Source organism: Neohortaea acidophila, assembly GCF_010093505.1.
Source record: "Neohortaea acidophila strain CBS 113389 unplaced genomic scaffold BDY17scaffold_14, whole genome shotgun sequence".
Classification (NCBI taxonomy): Eukaryota; Fungi; Ascomycota; class Dothideomycetes; order Mycosphaerellales; family Teratosphaeriaceae; genus Neohortaea; species Neohortaea acidophila.
In genome coordinates, this window is record NW_022985523.1 from 63,834 (window position 1) to 80,152 (window position 16,319).

The 16,319-nt window shown below is 57.6% G+C and overlaps 7 protein-coding genes across 7 annotated transcripts; 5 read left to right on the forward strand and 2 right to left on the reverse strand.

The window, feature by feature from the left end:
- Nucleotides 1-41: 41 nt before the first annotated feature.
- On the reverse strand, nucleotides 42-1,209 carry BDY17DRAFT_63731 (uncharacterized protein). Its single transcript, XM_033738573.1, has one exon. It carries the CDS (start codon nucleotides 878-880, stop codon nucleotides 254-256), a length of 627 nt encoding a protein of 208 aa, XP_033585111.1. The 5' UTR covers nucleotides 881-1,209; the 3' UTR covers nucleotides 42-253.
- BDY17DRAFT_306124 (uncharacterized protein) lies at nucleotides 765-4,598 on the forward strand. The gene is made up of 2 exons (XM_033734995.1): nucleotides 765-952; nucleotides 1,004-4,598. The coding sequence occupies exon 2, from the start codon at nucleotides 1,080-1,082 to the stop codon at nucleotides 4,194-4,196; it is 3,117 nt and encodes a 1,038-aa protein (XP_033585112.1). The 5' UTR covers nucleotides 765-952; nucleotides 1,004-1,079; the 3' UTR covers nucleotides 4,197-4,598.
- A 597-nt stretch (nucleotides 4,599-5,195) lies between these two features.
- On the forward strand, nucleotides 5,196-8,468 carry BDY17DRAFT_258744 (WD40-repeat-containing domain protein; the record flags this gene model as incomplete). The annotated part of the gene is made up of 2 exons (XM_033731803.1): nucleotides 5,196-8,273; nucleotides 8,331-8,468. The coding sequence occupies 2 exons, from the start codon at nucleotides 5,196-5,198 to the stop codon at nucleotides 8,466-8,468; spliced, it is 3,216 nt and encodes a 1,071-aa protein (XP_033585113.1).
- Nucleotides 8,469-8,886: 418 nt separating this feature from the next.
- Nucleotides 8,887-9,513, reverse strand: BDY17DRAFT_314177 (magnesium dependent phosphatase 1; the record flags this gene model as incomplete). The annotated part of the gene is made up of 1 exon (XM_033735788.1): nucleotides 8,887-9,513. One exon carries the CDS (start codon nucleotides 9,511-9,513, stop codon nucleotides 8,887-8,889), a length of 627 nt encoding a protein of 208 aa, XP_033585114.1.
- A 585-nt stretch (nucleotides 9,514-10,098) lies between these two features.
- On the forward strand, nucleotides 10,099-12,547 carry BDY17DRAFT_64246 (uncharacterized protein). Its single transcript, XM_033738575.1, has 3 exons — nucleotides 10,099-10,113; nucleotides 10,239-10,266; nucleotides 10,496-12,547. The coding sequence occupies exon 3, from the start codon at nucleotides 10,569-10,571 to the stop codon at nucleotides 12,510-12,512; it is 1,944 nt and encodes a 647-aa protein (XP_033585115.1). The 5' UTR covers nucleotides 10,099-10,113; nucleotides 10,239-10,266; nucleotides 10,496-10,568; the 3' UTR covers nucleotides 12,513-12,547.
- A 451-nt stretch (nucleotides 12,548-12,998) lies between these two features.
- On the forward strand, nucleotides 12,999-14,477 carry BDY17DRAFT_229714 (uncharacterized protein; the record flags this gene model as incomplete). The annotated part of the gene is made up of 2 exons (XM_033730195.1): nucleotides 12,999-13,280; nucleotides 13,404-14,477. Coding segments are annotated over 2 exons (1,356 nt in total), but the record flags the coding sequence as incomplete, so codon positions are not given.
- A 386-nt stretch (nucleotides 14,478-14,863) lies between these two features.
- BDY17DRAFT_258801 (trimeric LpxA-like protein) lies at nucleotides 14,864-15,484 on the forward strand (the record flags this gene model as incomplete). Its single annotated transcript, XM_033731810.1, has 1 exon — nucleotides 14,864-15,484. The coding sequence occupies one exon, from the start codon at nucleotides 14,864-14,866 to the stop codon at nucleotides 15,482-15,484; it is 621 nt and encodes a 206-aa protein (XP_033585117.1).
- Between the last annotated feature and the right edge of the window lie 835 nt (nucleotides 15,485-16,319).

The following is a 16,319-nucleotide window of genomic DNA, read 5'->3' on the forward strand; positions in this document are numbered from 1 at the left end:
GGGGTACTTATTCTGCAGCATGCTTGTCGGGCAGAATACCTATGCAAAGTCTGCTGAACAGAACGGGGGGAAATGAAGAAGAGACAAGCAAATCACCTCAGGCTACCTTGTCTACCACTAGAGTCTTTCACTTCCACGTACATGGTGCGAGAGTCACGGCAAACATGCGTGCAGTGCGTGACAGGGTGTGGTCGAGGTCGATCGCCTTGCATCGATCCGAATGCGGTAGTACGCTCCGTAAGCCATGCGCCGGTTATACAAATCCGCCAACACGGCTGTGCGTGCGCGAAGGGGGTGCGATCAGCGCGATCATCAACACCAACACCCCTCTCCGCTCTCTTATTCTTGCCTCGGGCCTCCTAAGTGCACGTGGTGAGCGAGCGATTACCGGCCAAATGGGTGCGATCTGCGCGATGGTGAGACGAAGGGGAACAGCGTGCGCCAGCTTGCGGCGGGCGATGAGTGATCCATGGCTGTACGGTGCAGCAAGGGCTGGATCATGACGGAGGCTGTGGTGCCCTCGTTCATCGCATGGACGTTGGACGAACGAGATGGCAGCATTGAGGCATACATGTAGGAGGAGGCGAGCGAACAAGATGATGCTATTTGTAAGGTATACATCCACTTGATCGCGCCTGCCTGGGGCAATGGGAGGAATAATAGAGTTCGGGGATGCCTGCTGCTGGGATGACGCCCGTGCGCTCGGGTTGTGTGGGCCCGGGCGAGGGTTCAAGGGTAACGTGAGAGGTCGATCCAACGAACTCGACCGCATCTTGGGAGAAGGATGGCGTGCATAGCTGAGCACATCACTGCCTCTTCTTCTCCAGTCGACCATCCTTCCACCCCAACTCCTTGTCATTGTCGCCTGTGCATAATGCATCTATACCACCACTAGACGAGCTGGACTCCACCCCACGGAAGCCCCCACGAGCACCGAGTCGGGCACTCTCGCGTCAGTACCATCGCTCTTCAGCTCTTGTACGCTTTGCTAACGCCGTGGCAGAAATGCAACACACGCATCCTCCTCCTACTCCCACATGTAATCTCCAAAGCATCGTCCCAGACACCCCCGACCTATCATGCGCCTTCCCTCACGTCATGCGCCGGTCGAGGAAATCACGACCAATCCCCCCGATACCCGCCGGCCTGAGCGGTCTGGCGTGCCGCTGAAGGCTCAGAAACTCCTGGGAGAGAAGGGCCAGGGCGGGTTTAACATTGAGGAATCCATCATCATCTCGGGCAATAATGCACGCGCAACCAGCGGCATCATCGCTCCGCCGAAAGCCCAGAGGCTGCTTGGCGAGCGGGTAGGCATTGGATATGCCGACACTGCCGCCCTCGCTCGTGCTCGAGATGGTGCAAAGAACAGTCGACGAGGCTTGGATCACATTTCCGAAGACGACTCAGACACCGCGTCGGGTACCGTACGATCCACCGAGTATCTGGCTCCATCGTCGAGTGCGAGCACCGGGCTCACTGCTGTCTCGCCCCATCACTTGATGCAACAACCTTCGATCGAGTCGTTGAGTCGGCATCACTATGATTCCTCCCAACAGCCTCTGCACGTCTCCCAACAGACATCGGAATCCTCGGTGCGAGACATGGCCCTTCGGAAACCGCCCCTCTTCGATCCCATCTACGGGAGCTCCAGCGACTCCACCTTGCTTACGCCATCTATCTTGCCCGCTGGCACGCGCAGGCCTCTGGCGAGCAGAACCCCCAGCGACGAGATCTATGGCCAGCGAAGAACTGGCATGCGCTCCTTACTGCCCCAGAGAAAGCTGACTGGTCGAGCTGCATCGACCAGCAAGTCTCCTCGAACCCCGCCCAGTCCGGCGGGGTTCTCCGAATACTTCCCAGAAGAGCCGGTGCGCATGCGAGTGTTACGGAAGGGCTCCCATTTCCGCGTGGAACCTCGGGCAAGATCGAATCTTTCTGGCCGGGCGCCAGTAAACGATGCTCCTCGCACATCCAAGCGTGACAGCTTTGATTCCCCCAAAACCAACATCTACCGTCCCCCCAAAGGCATCAAAAATTGGTTCGATGGCTTGAACATTAGTTCCGATGATGATGAGCCGGAGCCGGTTGAGCTTCCGGCTGGAGAGGTACCCCCAAAGGACCCCAAGCTACCGCAACAGCCACTGCCTTCCGTTTTCAGTCTATATGCTCCACAAAGCCGATTTCAAGAATTGCCCGCTTCTTACCGTGAGACTCCACCACACCTAAAGGCCAGCAATTATCCACTTTCGCGGACATCCAAGGATACCGCCCGAGATCGGAAAGGCAGCAAGGACAGTGCAGGCTCACTCGTCGACGGAAGTGTGTCTTCGGGGGCTTTGGACGGCCGGAAACGAAGCGGCGAGAGTAGGCTTGCCAGATCTAGACTTGGCGCAGAAAGCGTCTTGTCGCTCTCCTCCGGATCTGAACAGGACAGCCGGCAAACGCTTGCTAAAGTGGACAGTACGGGCAGTGACGCACTCAGGGATACTAAAGTGCCATCTGCAGAGCTGCCACGACCCCAGGGTCACGCATCCGATCCTGCTCAGTCTACCAGTCTCGAGCACTCTTCAAGTGATACCAAGATCGACCCGGCCAACGGGTGCAGCAGTTCTCAAGCCTCCGACCCATTCCGAGACGGTCAGAGCAGCCAGACGGCGACGCCTCAAATGACGGTTCGGAGCAGTGGGAGCGCGCTATCTCCGTCCTCCTCCGCTATCCGGCGAAATATCGCTGCTCTGGTCGGTTCGCGGCAGTACGAAGCGTCAACGCAGATATCGTACGATCGAGATGGGCTTGAGAGCGGAGAAGAAGAGACGTGCAGTAGCGTGCCGACTGATGCGTCCCGACTCATGGCTGTGACCGAAGAGGAGATGATGTTGCTGGAGCTCATGCGCCAGAAGCGCGCGGCGATGCAGAAAATGAGTTTCGCAAAGGGCTATCGTCTTGCGCGACGAGATCATGAGCAGCAGCACCACGGCCATGGTGAAGATGCGCCGCATAATCCGGCCTTGCTGGTTTTCAAGCAACAAGTCGGCAGAAGGACGGGGGGTCGCACACTGAGCAAGACGGAAAGTCTGATCCGAGAAGAGCTGCAACAGCGAAAACGCATGAGCGCTCTTCGAAGGGAGGAAGTGGACAAAGCCTTCAAAATGGGCAGATTTTTGCAGATGGATGGTCTGAATGGCGACCGAAATTCGAAGATGGATCGTTTCCTCGTTGCCGCGCCCGGACTCGGGAATGAGTTCGCCGGTCGTCCGATTTCAGGGACTGAGATCGAGACTGATTCCCGTTATGACGACCACGAGGAGACTCTATCTGAATTCGATGAAGAAGAGGATGGTGATCTTGATGGGCGCCGCGAGTCTGAAGGCTATCTTTATTCTGAAGCACCACCTGAGCACGCTGGGAGGCCGAAACCCGTTACCTCACGCGAGACTGCCGGTGCTGGAATAAGCGCACTGCCGGCCATACCAAGCGTGTCGCCGATGCAGAAACTCACCGATCAAGTTCTCGGACTGCGCACTGAGAGGACTGTGCATGAAGCTGGCGTTGCCGCACAACGACCTTCTAATGGACATGAGGGAAATGTGCGAAGCGATACGGAAGCAGAGACTACCGGCGGAGAGACCACCGACGACGAGGTGCACCGCCGCTCAGGTGGCCAAAACTTGGAAGCTCTGCAAACTTATTCCGAGGAGCAGGCTGCCGAGTACGGCTCGCGGAGCAAGATCGACAGCCCAGACACACCGGTCGCCACCACCTGGGCGCGGCCTACGAGTCTGAAACATCCGCGACCCCAGCGACAGCCACCCGTGCTGGACTTCACTCCACTAGAACTGCAACACCTGCAAGGAGCATCTCCGTCGATTGCGGACAGCCGACCTTCGTCTCTGATGCCCACATTCGAGTCCGACGTACCGTTGGGTTTGAATCCGAATGCTCCTAAGGTGCTGGATGCGGTTGCAGCAAGCGCACGAGGCGACAACGCTTCTCAATCTGAGGCTCCCGAGCCACTCAAGTCCCATCCGCCCGGCGCGGATGCGACCGCCCCGACGCTCAACACGATTCAAAAGCAACCTGTGCGTATCACAAGCATGGCTAGCATCACCAGTGCGGGTGAAGATGTGCTCGCAGCCTGGGCGGAGCTAGGCGGAGGAAGTGATGCGCTCGGGTACCGCAGGAAGAAGAACCGGTAGGTGAGCAGGAGCACTAATTTCTGCTGACCTTGGCCATGGTTGTCTGGTGCTGACGAGGAGGTGCACTGGCTCGATCCATACATTTGTTTCCACGTTCGTTTGAAAGATACCCCGGAGCGTTGGAAAGTTTGCCCGCCTTAGTTTTCTCTAGGGTGGTTTATTGGTTGGTTTGCGTCCGCTGGCTATCTTTCATGGACCAATGTAAGACTACATGTAGTTACTTGTAATTATTGGAGCTGCGTGCAAGCCTCATCGATATGCAGAGATGTCAAGTAGTGCCAGCGGTTCAGCAGATCGTGCTCGCCTCATGAATTTTTTCCTGCCGAAAGGGGCATGGCTTGCCGGGACCCCGGGCAGCTGGAGCGGCGCCGGTTCCTGCCTTCTCTCGCCTCCGACTCCGCCTCCGCCCACCTCATCCCCGGGCTGAAGACCGCTTTAACAATCAAACCCCCCATCCTTCTGACCACCATCTCTCTGCTCTTCGACCCAAGCCCGCCTTCAGGGCTTCCTCTCACTTCCCCAGACCACGCGGTAGTCGCCATCTCTTCCGCTTCCGTGGGCTTGCCGAGGGGCAGCCGAGAGTCCACATCAGGCACCTCTACCGCCTTGCATTTCCACCCCGCCACGAAACCCTCGACCACATTCACAACATGAGCTGGTGATTGCACACCTCGCGAGCAGTGTGTTGTCTGAAGGGGCGCGTCTCATTCATTTCCCGTGGGCATCAGCCTACCGCGTTTCGCACGTGTTTCCCCCCGAGGAAGGCAACGCGACGTGCAAAGAGCACGAGCTGCGCGGGAAACGCGTCTTACACCCACATCCGCTGCATATCCCATGATGGAGGCATCAGGGAATCTCGGCCTGGGCCTCCGTGCCACAGAACCTGCATTCAAACCCGAAACCGTCCTCTCCACCGCCCCCGCCTCACCAGCCGATAACGTCTCCGACGTCCAAGCAAGACACCACCATGCTGGACCGACCTCCAACACTTCCACCGTGATGGCACCCTACACCCTCCCTCCTCAGCATTCAACTGTGGCCCAGCTCAGCTTTGGCCCGGCAACTCAACAGACCGTCACGACCGTCACCACCACCACGACCGTTTCCCTCCCTCCTTTGATCATGAGACCACCCAAAGACTTGTTCGAAAGAGACGTAAAGCAGTACCCCCTGGCCTTCTCTCCAACGCCAAAATACCTCCGACGATTCTGCACCGATGTCAACGGCATGCCCATCCGGTTTCAGGAGGAAGAGGATGCACGGGAAACGGTCAGGAAACATCGAGAACTGCAGGCAAATATCCATATGCAGGGAGGTGCCATCCGTACCGAGCAGGACGACAAGTCGTACCGTACACCTGTGCGTGATCTCCAACATAGTCACGTGGGCAAGCAGGTGCACAATGTCCGAGCGTCCGGCGCCCACAAGCGAAGCCACACTCCGCTGTCCATAGCAGAGGCAGCGGAGCTGGCTAGTCTGGAACGAAAGATGAAGAAACCGCGGGCACACCTACACCGCACCGACTCGGAGCTGCAGGAGCTCCCGTCCCTCAATCAAAGAGCTGCATCGGGTGAGATCCCCACGCCCCGCGATCCCTCCCTTATCACTCCCGAAGGTGATGCCGCGCCTCCGAATGCCCCTGCCAGACTACACGCCAATAGACACGCACGCCGGACGAAGGGTCTGACGAGACCGTCTCAATCTCGGTTGCAAGAACTGCAGCGCGAGGATGGCGAAAGCGAGGATGACGTGCACATGGCGGATAGCGAGTATCAAGAGGAAGACTCCCAGCTTGGTCCGCCGTTCTACGGTGGTAGGACCACCAGGAAGCGGAGCCATCCGGATGACCACGCTTTGCCAGGTGCAAGTCAGACGAGAGGCGCAACCACCACCACTCCACCCATGATTGACGCCGAATACGAAGATACGCCGCCGCTGGAGGAGTTCCGCCGGCCCAATCTGCCAAACCTGGTCACCAGCTCTCAGCAAGACGCGAGCCTGCCAAGCCCTAGTCTGTCGCCCATCACAGCTGCCGCCAATTTGGCATCACGGCAGAACGCCTTTGAGATTTCTTTCGGCGAGCACATGGGTGAAGATGAAAGCATGGTCCCGGCGTTGGACTTGGAAGACGGCGCCACTGCACCGAATCCTTCGTTTCCTTCGAAAGCTAATACGTCTGGCACCCGGCCGGAGGTACCGCGATTCTCCGATACTCGTACCCATCAGCCGCAATACAGCAGCGGGCCCACCGTCATGGACATTCCCACCATGGTTGACGCTTTCGATAGCATGCCCGAGACTATGCAGACGTACATCATGTACCAGCTTCTGCGACGCTGTGCGAAGCCGACCCTGCAAGTGGTTGCGAACGTGGTCAACCCTGCTCTCAAGTGCGACCCCTTCAATGTTCTTCCCGTCGAGCTGGGTCTCAACATCGTTCGGTACCTTGACGTCCAGAGCATGTGTCGCGCGGCACAGGTGTCGAAGCGTTGGAGGAGGCATATCAATTCGGACGAGAAGGCCTGGAAAGATCTGTTCGATCGAGACGGCTTTGTCCTACCCGAAGGGGAGATTGCCAAAGCCGTCAAGGAAGGCTGGGGCTGGCAGCATCCGGGTGAGCTCGGGTACGAAGAAGACTTGAGCCATTCCGAGTCGAAGTTTGCAGAAGAGAGCTCGTCTAGTACGGCGGCGACGAGTGTGAGCAGCGATGATGAGGAGATGGCCACATCCAGCACCGTTGCCGCCAAATTGAAGCGCAACGGCTCGAAGCTGCTGAAACGCCGCGCCATTCAAATCTCGTCGTCGGCAACGAAACCGAGCACGTCGACCTCGGCACTTCACGTCAATCGATTGCTCTCTTCCGCTCGAGGACCCAATGCTCTGGCGAACGCGGCTGCACAGGAGGTGAAGCACCCGGCGGTCGGCTTACCCAGCCTACGCAGCATGCACCTCTTCAAGTCCTTGTACCAACGCCATTACCTCATTCGAAAAGCGTGGATGACGGAAGACAGTCAACCCCAGCATCTCGCGTTCCGGGCACATCACCGACACGTCGTCACGTGTCTGCTATTTGATAATGAAAACATCTTGACGGGGAGTGACGATGCGAGAATTAACGTCTACGACACCAAGACTGGCGCTCTAAAGAACCGGCTCGAGGGGCATGAAGGGGGCGTGTGGGCCCTGCAATACGACGGCGACACTCTCGTCTCTGGGTCGACCGACAGAAGCGTGCGCGTTTGGGACATCAAGACGGCACGATGCTTGCAAGTTTTCCAAGGGCACACGTCGACTGTTCGATGTCTGGTCATCCTGAAGCCGGAGGTGGTCGACCGTGCACCGGACGGAACGCCCATATACATGCCCAAAGAGCCCCTGATCATCACCGGATCTCGAGACTCGACTTTGCGTGTGTGGAAACTGCCACAGGCCGGCGATCGCCCAGTTTACCAGACGGGGCAGCATACCAATGACCGCGACAATCCGTACTTCCTCCGCGCCCTCTCCGGACACCATAACTCGGTACGCGCGATTGCCGCACACGGTGATACGCTCGTGTCCGGCTCATATGACTGCACTGTGCGGGTATGGAAGATCTCCACTGGCGACCAGATGCACCGCCTCCAAGGCCACACGCAAAAGGTGTACTCCGTCGTCCTCGACCACGCACGCAACCGCTGCATCTCCGGCTCCATGGATAACCTCGTGAAAGTTTGGGATCTGCAGTCGGGCGCGTGTCTCTTCAATCTCGAAGGCCACACCTCGCTCGTCGGCCTGCTCGACCTCTCACACGACCGCCTTGTCAGCGCTGCGGCGGATAGCACTCTCCGTATCTGGGATCCCGAGTCGGGCGTATGCAAGGCCACGCTGTCTGCGCACACCGGCGCGATCACCTGCTTCCAGCATGACGGGCAGAAGATCATTTCCGGCAGCGACCGAGCGCTCAAGATGTGGAATGTGCGCAATGGCGAGTGCGTGAAGGATCTTCTGACGGATCTTAGTGGGGTCTGGCAGGTGCGATTCGACGAGCGCCGATGCATTGCCGCCGTGCAACGGAATAACTTGACGTACATTGAGGTGAGTGCTTGTCTGTGTTGTTGATGAAGGCTACATGCTAACTCCCATTTTTACTAGGTACTTGACTTTGGCGCTTTCCGCGATGGCGTTCCGGCGGAGGATCTTGGCCGCCGGATTGTGGTCGATTGCCGTGGCCGCGAGATTGAAGACGTGGATGCCGGGCATGCTGATGCCGCGGTCCCAGCAGCAGCCTGAGCCTCGTCGCCAATCGCCACGGTCCAGTCTTCGCCCCATCTTGACGCCGAACGATGCAACTCCCATGACGGCCTTACCAGCATCAACTAAGCATTCGTTCACGCCATGAAGCGTTTGCGTCACTCTTTTCTTCTTTCTTTCTGATGAGCATTGAGCGCAGACTTGATCGACTGCATCTTACTGGTCCTCACGGATATGATTGTTTGCAGTACAGATACCACAACAGCGAGCGGGTCATGGGTTTCAGGCCAAGCAAAGGATAGCGCTGCAGCGTGCTATTGAGCAAGGCGTTCTGGGCGGTGGGATGGAGCGTTATGCATTTGTTCATGTTTCTAGTTCAATAAGGAACATCAATTCCAACCCTCTTGGCTGTATCTTCTGGACTCTATCTGTATTGTGTAGACCACACGGTGCATCGTCATGTCCTTCCATTCCTCTTCCTCCAGCTCTCCACCCCTTTGTCGACCTCAGCCCGCGTGACGCCGTCTCGCACCAACTGCATCGTCACACCCAGCTCCTCGACGTTACGATTGCGACTCTCGTCGTCGAAGAACAGCATCTCCTCATAAGGCACTCCACTCCGCTTTTGTATTCGCTGGAAATGCGTCGTCTTGCTCCCGGGATACATTTCAAGGTAATCGAACAACTCCACCGCCGGCTGCGCCGTGCCCTCCCACGGAATACTGAGGTACGTGAGCATCTGCCTCGCAAGATCAGGCGTGCACGTCCGACTCGCAGCGCCGAGCTGGAAGCCCCGCGATTTGATCGCCGTCAGCACGCCCGCGACCTCGTTGTAGAAACCGTGGCGCCCGCCGTGCGCGTCTTTGACTGTGAGTCCGCCGTCGGTGGATTTCTTTAGTGGGGGCGTGGGGTGCGTGTCTACCCAGAAGGGCCAGAGGGTGTAGTCGAGGTCGAAGACGAAGAGTTTGGGGAGGGGGAGGCCGTCGGTGAAGGTTTTGGGGGTGGGGATTTCTTCGGCGGGGAGGGTGATTGTTGTTGTTGGATCGGCGGATGAGAAGGCTGTTTTGCTGTGTTTGCGTGGCATGGTTGGGAGGGGGAGGAGGAGGGGGGTGAGGAGAGCGAGGATGAGGGCGGTGAAGAGGTAGGGTAAGCGTGGGAGAGGGAGTTTCGCCGTGGCTTTGGTCGAGGATGGTGTTGGTGGTTGGTGTTTGGTGGCAAGTGCTGTGACGTCGACTTGCGCTGCACTTTTTGGTGGAGCCGGCGCAAGGCCCGGCAGGGGTCCGGCCAGGAGCTTCAGGCAAGACGGCTCAACGCCTCTCGAATGTCAACGACCTACACAGTCTACGCACGTCTTGTTTGCGCTCTCGACGTGTCGTATCTCTCGGTACTGTTTGCTCGGTGGTGCTGGAGAATGCAGGCCGCCAGCCGTGCGACGTTTGAGTCATTCTTATGCACTCACAATGCCGGGCCCGACGGTATGGTTCCTCCAACCGCTTTGCTCGAAATCGCAAGGGGCGGGCGAGTGGGGGAGACCGAAGCCTCTCAAAGTTGAGATGTAGGTAATCTGTACGAGAGTGACTTCTCGGCGAGAGACAGCAGAGAAGATGCTGGCAAAGAGACAGAGCAGACGCAGCAAAAGCAAGCAAGCCCACGTGATCTTGGGCGTCTTTGAGCGGGCGGCAAGGTGGGTAGGGACATTGGTGGTCCGACTTGATCAATAAAGACGGCACGCCAAACGCCGTTTGCATGTTGTTACGTGTAAGTAGGACGGCAGAAGACGAACAGTGAAGACTGACATCCTTCAACCAGGCTCGCAGCAGGCGTCCGCAAATCGTAGGTTGGTCCTTCCTGCCTGCCGTCGTCCAAGTCGGAAATCGCGGGCGCGCACCTGCCTTCCATCACTGTTTGCAAACCACGTCATTCCCTCTTCGCACTCCCGCCGTGGAAGCCTCGAGAACCACGTCCACACAGCAAACAGTTCTCCTCCAAGCCGCGTGTGCACCGTGACACCTCATTCATTCACCTCAGCCCGCTCTTCGACCGAAAGCAGACTGAATTATATGCAGTCTCCAACCCCACCGACTCCTCAGTCTTCTTCCAGCCCATCTTTTCTCCCTTCAGCAAGCACCGTCCGCTATCATGGGCAAATCCAACAAGTTCGACTACACCAATCGCCCCAACTCCGGGGCCAAGCTAGGCCACATCATCGGCACCGCCCTGCAGAAGGAAGCGGAAAAGGGCAAGAAGGACGCGGAGAAGCAAGCCATCAAGGCCCGAAAGCAAAGCTCCAGCAGCTCTTCTGCCCCAACCGATGCACCTCCTGCTCCAACCGCTCATGTCATCGAACTCATCGCCCCCAACAAGGATCTCGGCGATGAAGGGACCTGCGCGCTGCTGGATGGGTTGTACGCTGCCCTTTCCACCAACGGAGACGTCTCTCTGGCCCTCGAAGTCCTCGACCTCTCCAGCAACGCCATCACCACAGCCTCCCTCCCCTCCCTTGCTCGCGTCATCGAGCTGGCCAAGAACGAGCTAAAGGTCCTGAGTCTGGCCAACAACAAGATCACTGTGACCACTCAAGACGCAGCCGAGCACTGGGCTTCCTTCTTGAAAGCTTTCCGACACTGTTCAAGACTGCGACGACTCGACCTCAGCGGCAACCAAGATCTGGGCAGTCGAGCACTGGAGATTCTTGCTCGCACACACGTCTCTGAGCCCCACATTGATCCCATTCCATCGGTGAGCGACGAAGATGCATTTATTCCACAGGCGCGAAGCAGCATGTCAAGGTCTCGCGCGGAGCAGAATGAAGAGCCAGAGCGCGAACAGAGCGATCTCGCATCAAACATCTCTGGCGAACCGATGAGCACAAGGTGTGGCCTCCGCTCCATTCCCTACATTTCCCTCCGCGACATCGGGCTCAACGACTCTGGCGCCATGTGGCTGTCTTACGTCCTCGAAGATCACCATTACCCCAACCAACTGCTTCCAGATCTCGTTCCTGCCCAGTCAGACTCCACTCCGACAACAGCTCGCGCACAAGACAAAGGTGGCAGAGGATTGGAATGGACGCATGACGGGGTGTTGTCAAGAGAGGGTGTCCAACTACTCGAAAAGGCGGAGGCCAGAAGATGGCAGACAATGGTGGAGGACAACAAGATGGCGGCAGACACCGATCACACCGACGTCGACAGCTTGTTCGGAGACGGTGGAGGAAACAGAAGAAAGTCGTCAGCCGGAGCGCCCCTGACTGCAGTCAAAGAGGACCGACGGACGAGCATCAAATCTCTCCGATCCACGGACGCCGGCGAACAAGAAGCGAACGAGATTGACAGTGCTCGCAAGAGGCTCAAGCGTGCCATCATTGCCCGAGATGGAGCGTTCAGTGTCGAACTGTGGCACGCAGCTTTGACACTCGTCAATATTTCTCGGCTTCTCCTCTACGTCACTCCCATGACCGGCGAATGCTCCGACAGTCCTCAGTCCTTCTCCTCGCTTCCTGATCCCAGCATGCCACCGGTACCAGCTATACTGGCTGCCCAAGACAGTGCCGTCGGCGAGTCCGGCCACCGGCTCTGCATGAATGGCCACAATTCTCAAGCATGCGATGCTTCGAGGCTGGCCGTGAGCACACGCGAGACTGCACTGACGGATGCGACCAACACTCCCATCACGCCAATGCTCTTCCAAAAGCCAAAGCATCGCAAAGGTGCCTTCAGCGAGGGCAACGACCTCGACAGTGTGGTCAAGAAGCTGAACGTGCTGATGATCCGCAACCAAGATCCCATGCGATTCATTCGCCATCAGCAAGCGTGGACAAGACAGGAGAGGGCAGAGGGGCGCCCATTCCGCAACCCCTCGTCACCCTGCCCGCTCCCCTTCCATATCGTCATGCGCATTGTGGGGCAGCTCATGTCGGGTCGGGAGATCAGCGTATTGACCGAAGAGCAACGGCGAGCGGCGGTGCAATGGGGCCTGAGTCGGGAGACTTTCGCTACGGAGCGGGAGTGGCTGAGGAAGGATGACAGCGCGCAGATCTTGATGCTGCTCGATAGCATCCACTGCCTGGCCTATGCGCAGTAAGTTGATAGGGGAGGGGATGGAATGCGTGCAGCAGATGTATGTAGTATTGAGTGACCGATGATGTGGGTCCTACGGCAGTTCACATCCGATCATTTTGCAGCAATTCACCGTGATGCCCTGGCAGAATTGTCTTCTTTGACATGGATCTGATATCTCGAGTAATGTGGCATTCACTGTCAGCGCCGACACGTGCACGCGTTTAAAGTTTCATGACTCGGCGCCGAGGCTTTAGCGCGCGGGGCTTGGGCTTTGCGAATGATTCCTGACTCCGGTCGTCACACGAGTCGTGAATTCCCTGACACACGCATCCCAGCACATCGGCGGATCGCCGCTCGTCGTCGCCGCAGCATGATGAACCCCTCCCCGGGCAACTCGGAAGTGCATCCCTTCCATCCTCCCTCCCAGGCCGACTATTCATCATCCGCTGCTGCCACCGCTGCCGCCGCCTTGTCGCAACATCATGCCCCGACCTCAAATGCGAACACGCCGCCCCATGGCCGCAAGAGGAAGGCCAGTGGAGTGCCGGGCAGCAGGGGGGTGGCCAACCTGACGCCCGATCAGCTGGCGAAGAAACGAGCAAACGACCGCGAAGCGCAAAGAGCCATCCGCGAGAGGACGAAGAACACCATCGAGACTTTGGAGCGTCGGATTAAAGAGCTCGAGACCGGCCAGCCGTTTCAAGAGATCCAGCGCCTCGCCCTCGAACGTGATCGAGCATTGGCGGAATGCGAGCAGCTCCGGAATAAACTGGCAGTGGTGCAGAGCGTGGTGGGTGGCGGACATCCCCCTTCCCACCAATCGCAGCCGGCCCAGCCCAATCTTCACGGTACGTTTGACGTTGTCGTTGACCGCTCTCCCGATCCCGCGTGGCTCACAGAGAGCAATGCAGAGCTCGCCACTTTGACTGCGCAGCAATCTCCCCTTCCACCCTTGAACACGCCTCAGACTCCGCACTTCCCTCACAGTGTCTCCGCTTCGCCCTACGAGCAGCAGCAGCAGCAGCTTCTGCATCCGGAGTTGAGATCGCCCCATACCAGCACCCGGCCGAGTTCTGCTGGCCAGTCTCACTCTTCCACGCCTGGTGGTCCGCATGAAACCCGTCTGGATACAGCTGCATCCTCTCACTATTCCGGACTTACTGGCGCTCCATATGAGCCCCGCCTGCCTCCCCCAGCTGCGATGCTGGGGCAGATGAACGGTGAGCGGCATGGTCTCAACTATGTTCTTGGACCCAGACAGCAGCATATGGTCACGTCCGCGCCTACCTCGCAGTCTCCGCAGTCGAACCCTTCTCCTGGTATGGAGAAGCCACTGTACGCAAGGGTGCCCGCCAATTCCTCTCCAGTCCTCCCCCTAGACGCACTCCTGCTCGGTTTCCTGAACGATCGGCGCGCACAACTCGCGAGCGGCACCCCATTAAGCGAAGTCATAGGACCCTTCTATCCAACGTTGGATGGCCTTCGCGATCCAGGCTCTGCCTCCACAACCTCTGCTCATCCCATCTCAGCCCTCCTAACCGACATCCTCTTCAAATTCCCCGGCATCGACGGTCTCCCCGAGCGCGTCGGAGTACACTACCTCATGTTCCTCATCCTGCGATGGCAGATCTGCCCATGCGAGAGCTGCTACGAAAGACTCCCATCCTGGATCCAGCCCGTCAGAGAGCAGCTCGACAACCCGCATCCCGCGTGGGTGGACCACCTCTGCTGGCCTTTTATGCGCGTGCGCATGTGCACCACCGCCAGCCACATCAGGTTTGAGGACCTTTTCATTCCCTTCTCGGGAACCATCAGCGTCAACTGGCCCTACCCTCCCGATCACGTTTTGATGCCCTCCTCGACGAAGCGCGACGCGCTCGGGGCACCCATTTCTGAGATGAATCCCGTCTTCGAGTCGCACGTGATGGATCTGAGGAATTGGTCCGTCGGCTCCATCTTCAAGGCCACTTATCCCGAGCTTGTGGATGAGAGCGTGCGGGTGCAGGATCGCGCGGTGTCGTCCGTCTAGAGTGCGCCACGGAGCTTGCTTGCCTCTTACCTGGAAAGATGGTTCGCACAGACTCGAGTGTGTAGGGATTAGCGAGGCGTCTGGGGTGTTCTTTTCTTATTCGCTTTCGAGTGTAGATGTTTACTAGAGCCCTCGTGGTGCTGGCGCAATAGTGTCAAATCAACCGTCCATCAGCGTCTGATTTACTGCCCAGTAAATCTTATTCTGCTATCTTCTGCACAATAGTCACCTGACCTCGCGCGCCGTTCGTAAAATAAAGTTCACGCCTTACCACCACGCGCGAGCAACCTCACCTCCTCTTCGATTGATCCACACCCAAACAATCAACCGCACCCCAATCAACAATGGCCACCAAATCCAAACGCAGATTATCAAACACCACAACCACCGCCCCCAACCTCTCCGCCCCTTCAGCAAATTGCAAACTCCATTCTACAGCCATCATAGCGGACAAAGCGCAACTAACCGGCGCACACGGGATCGAAATCGGCGAAGGAACGTTCGTGCACCCGTACGCGAGGATCGATGCTGAGTTTGGGAGGGTGGTGATTGGGAGGGGGTGTATTGTTTCTGAGAAGGCGGTTGTGGGGTCGCGGGTTTCTAGAGGGGTTGATGGTGGGGAGGACGAGGGGGTGGTGGTCATTGGAGACGGGGTTGGGATTGAGGCCGGAGCGAGCGTGGCTGCTATACGTGTAGGGGAGCACTGTATGATTGAAGTTAATGCGAGGGTTGGCGCCGGGGCTGTGCTTGGGAGGTGGTGTCGTGTTGGGGCTTGTTGTGTTGTTGCGGAGGGAGAGGTGTTGGAGGATTTCACGGTGGTGTTTGGGGATGGGAGGAGGAGGATTGATGCTGTTGCGAAGGGGAGGGAGGATGTGAGGGACGCGAGGGCGAAGGCGAGGGAGATGGAGATTGAGGTTTTGAGGACGCTGGTTGCTGATGGGAGTATGAGGTGGAGGGGTGGGTAGCTGTCCTGGAATCCTTTGGATATGCAGCACGATCACTGTGCTGGACTAAGTGTCTTCAAGGAGTCCTGGCCAAGCATGCGGAGACTATGAAGCGGTGCTTCTGAAACGAAAGCCATCATGAGAAGATCCGTCGTGGCTGACATCCGATGGTGGGCCTGATGCTCGAGCATGGGACGAGAGGCTCGCTGGGATGGCTGCTCTCACCACTTATAGAGCAATGGAACGAGCTGGTATCACGCTGATTCGCTTCTTGAGATAGCGAGGGCCAAGCGGATCGGACTTCCCGGCAGCACGGAGTGAATGGCCCTCACGACACACCCGGTACATCTCCGCCACACCATGGACACGATTGTCAGTCAAAAACAATTTCATTCACATCTTGCCATACAAGACGCGTAACATACATGTATGTACCTGCCCGTTTCGGCAAAAAGAAAATAGCGACTGCACCACTCGAACCCGGGACCTGCCAGGAATTCACAAAAAAACAAACTCCTTTTCAGGAGAGAAAGCAAGGCGAGACTCGTAGGACCCCAACAGGTTTGCATTTTTTGGCCTCTGACCAACAGATCACTTGATACTGCCGGTCATTGGTTAGAGGCGATGCGTAGATGATTCTATATATAGACAGTGTGTGTTGTGACGAGGTTTCGCCGGGTGCAGCTGCAATAGGCCTTTGGCTGCTTTGGTTCCTTTTGCATGTTTTCGATTTGCGAGGCATACGCAACGGGTGAAAAGAATGAAATGGAGATGAGCAAGATGGGCAACGGTTCATTGGATTATTAGGGCAAGCTATACTAACACACTCTCAAGGAAGCAGAAGACAAAAACACAA

Bases quoted from the DNA above. Each gene is read 5' to 3' on its own strand.
- BDY17DRAFT_63731 (XM_033738573.1), bottom strand. From the start codon at position 880: ATGCATTATGCACAGGCGACAATGACAAGGAGTTGGGGTGGAAGGATG.
- BDY17DRAFT_306124 (XM_033734995.1), top strand. From the start codon at position 1,080: ATGCGCCTTCCCTCACGTCATGCGCCGGTCGAGGAAATCACGACCAAT.
- BDY17DRAFT_64246 (XM_033738575.1), top strand. From the start codon at position 10,569: ATGGGCAAATCCAACAAGTTCGACTACACCAATCGCCCCAACTCCGGG.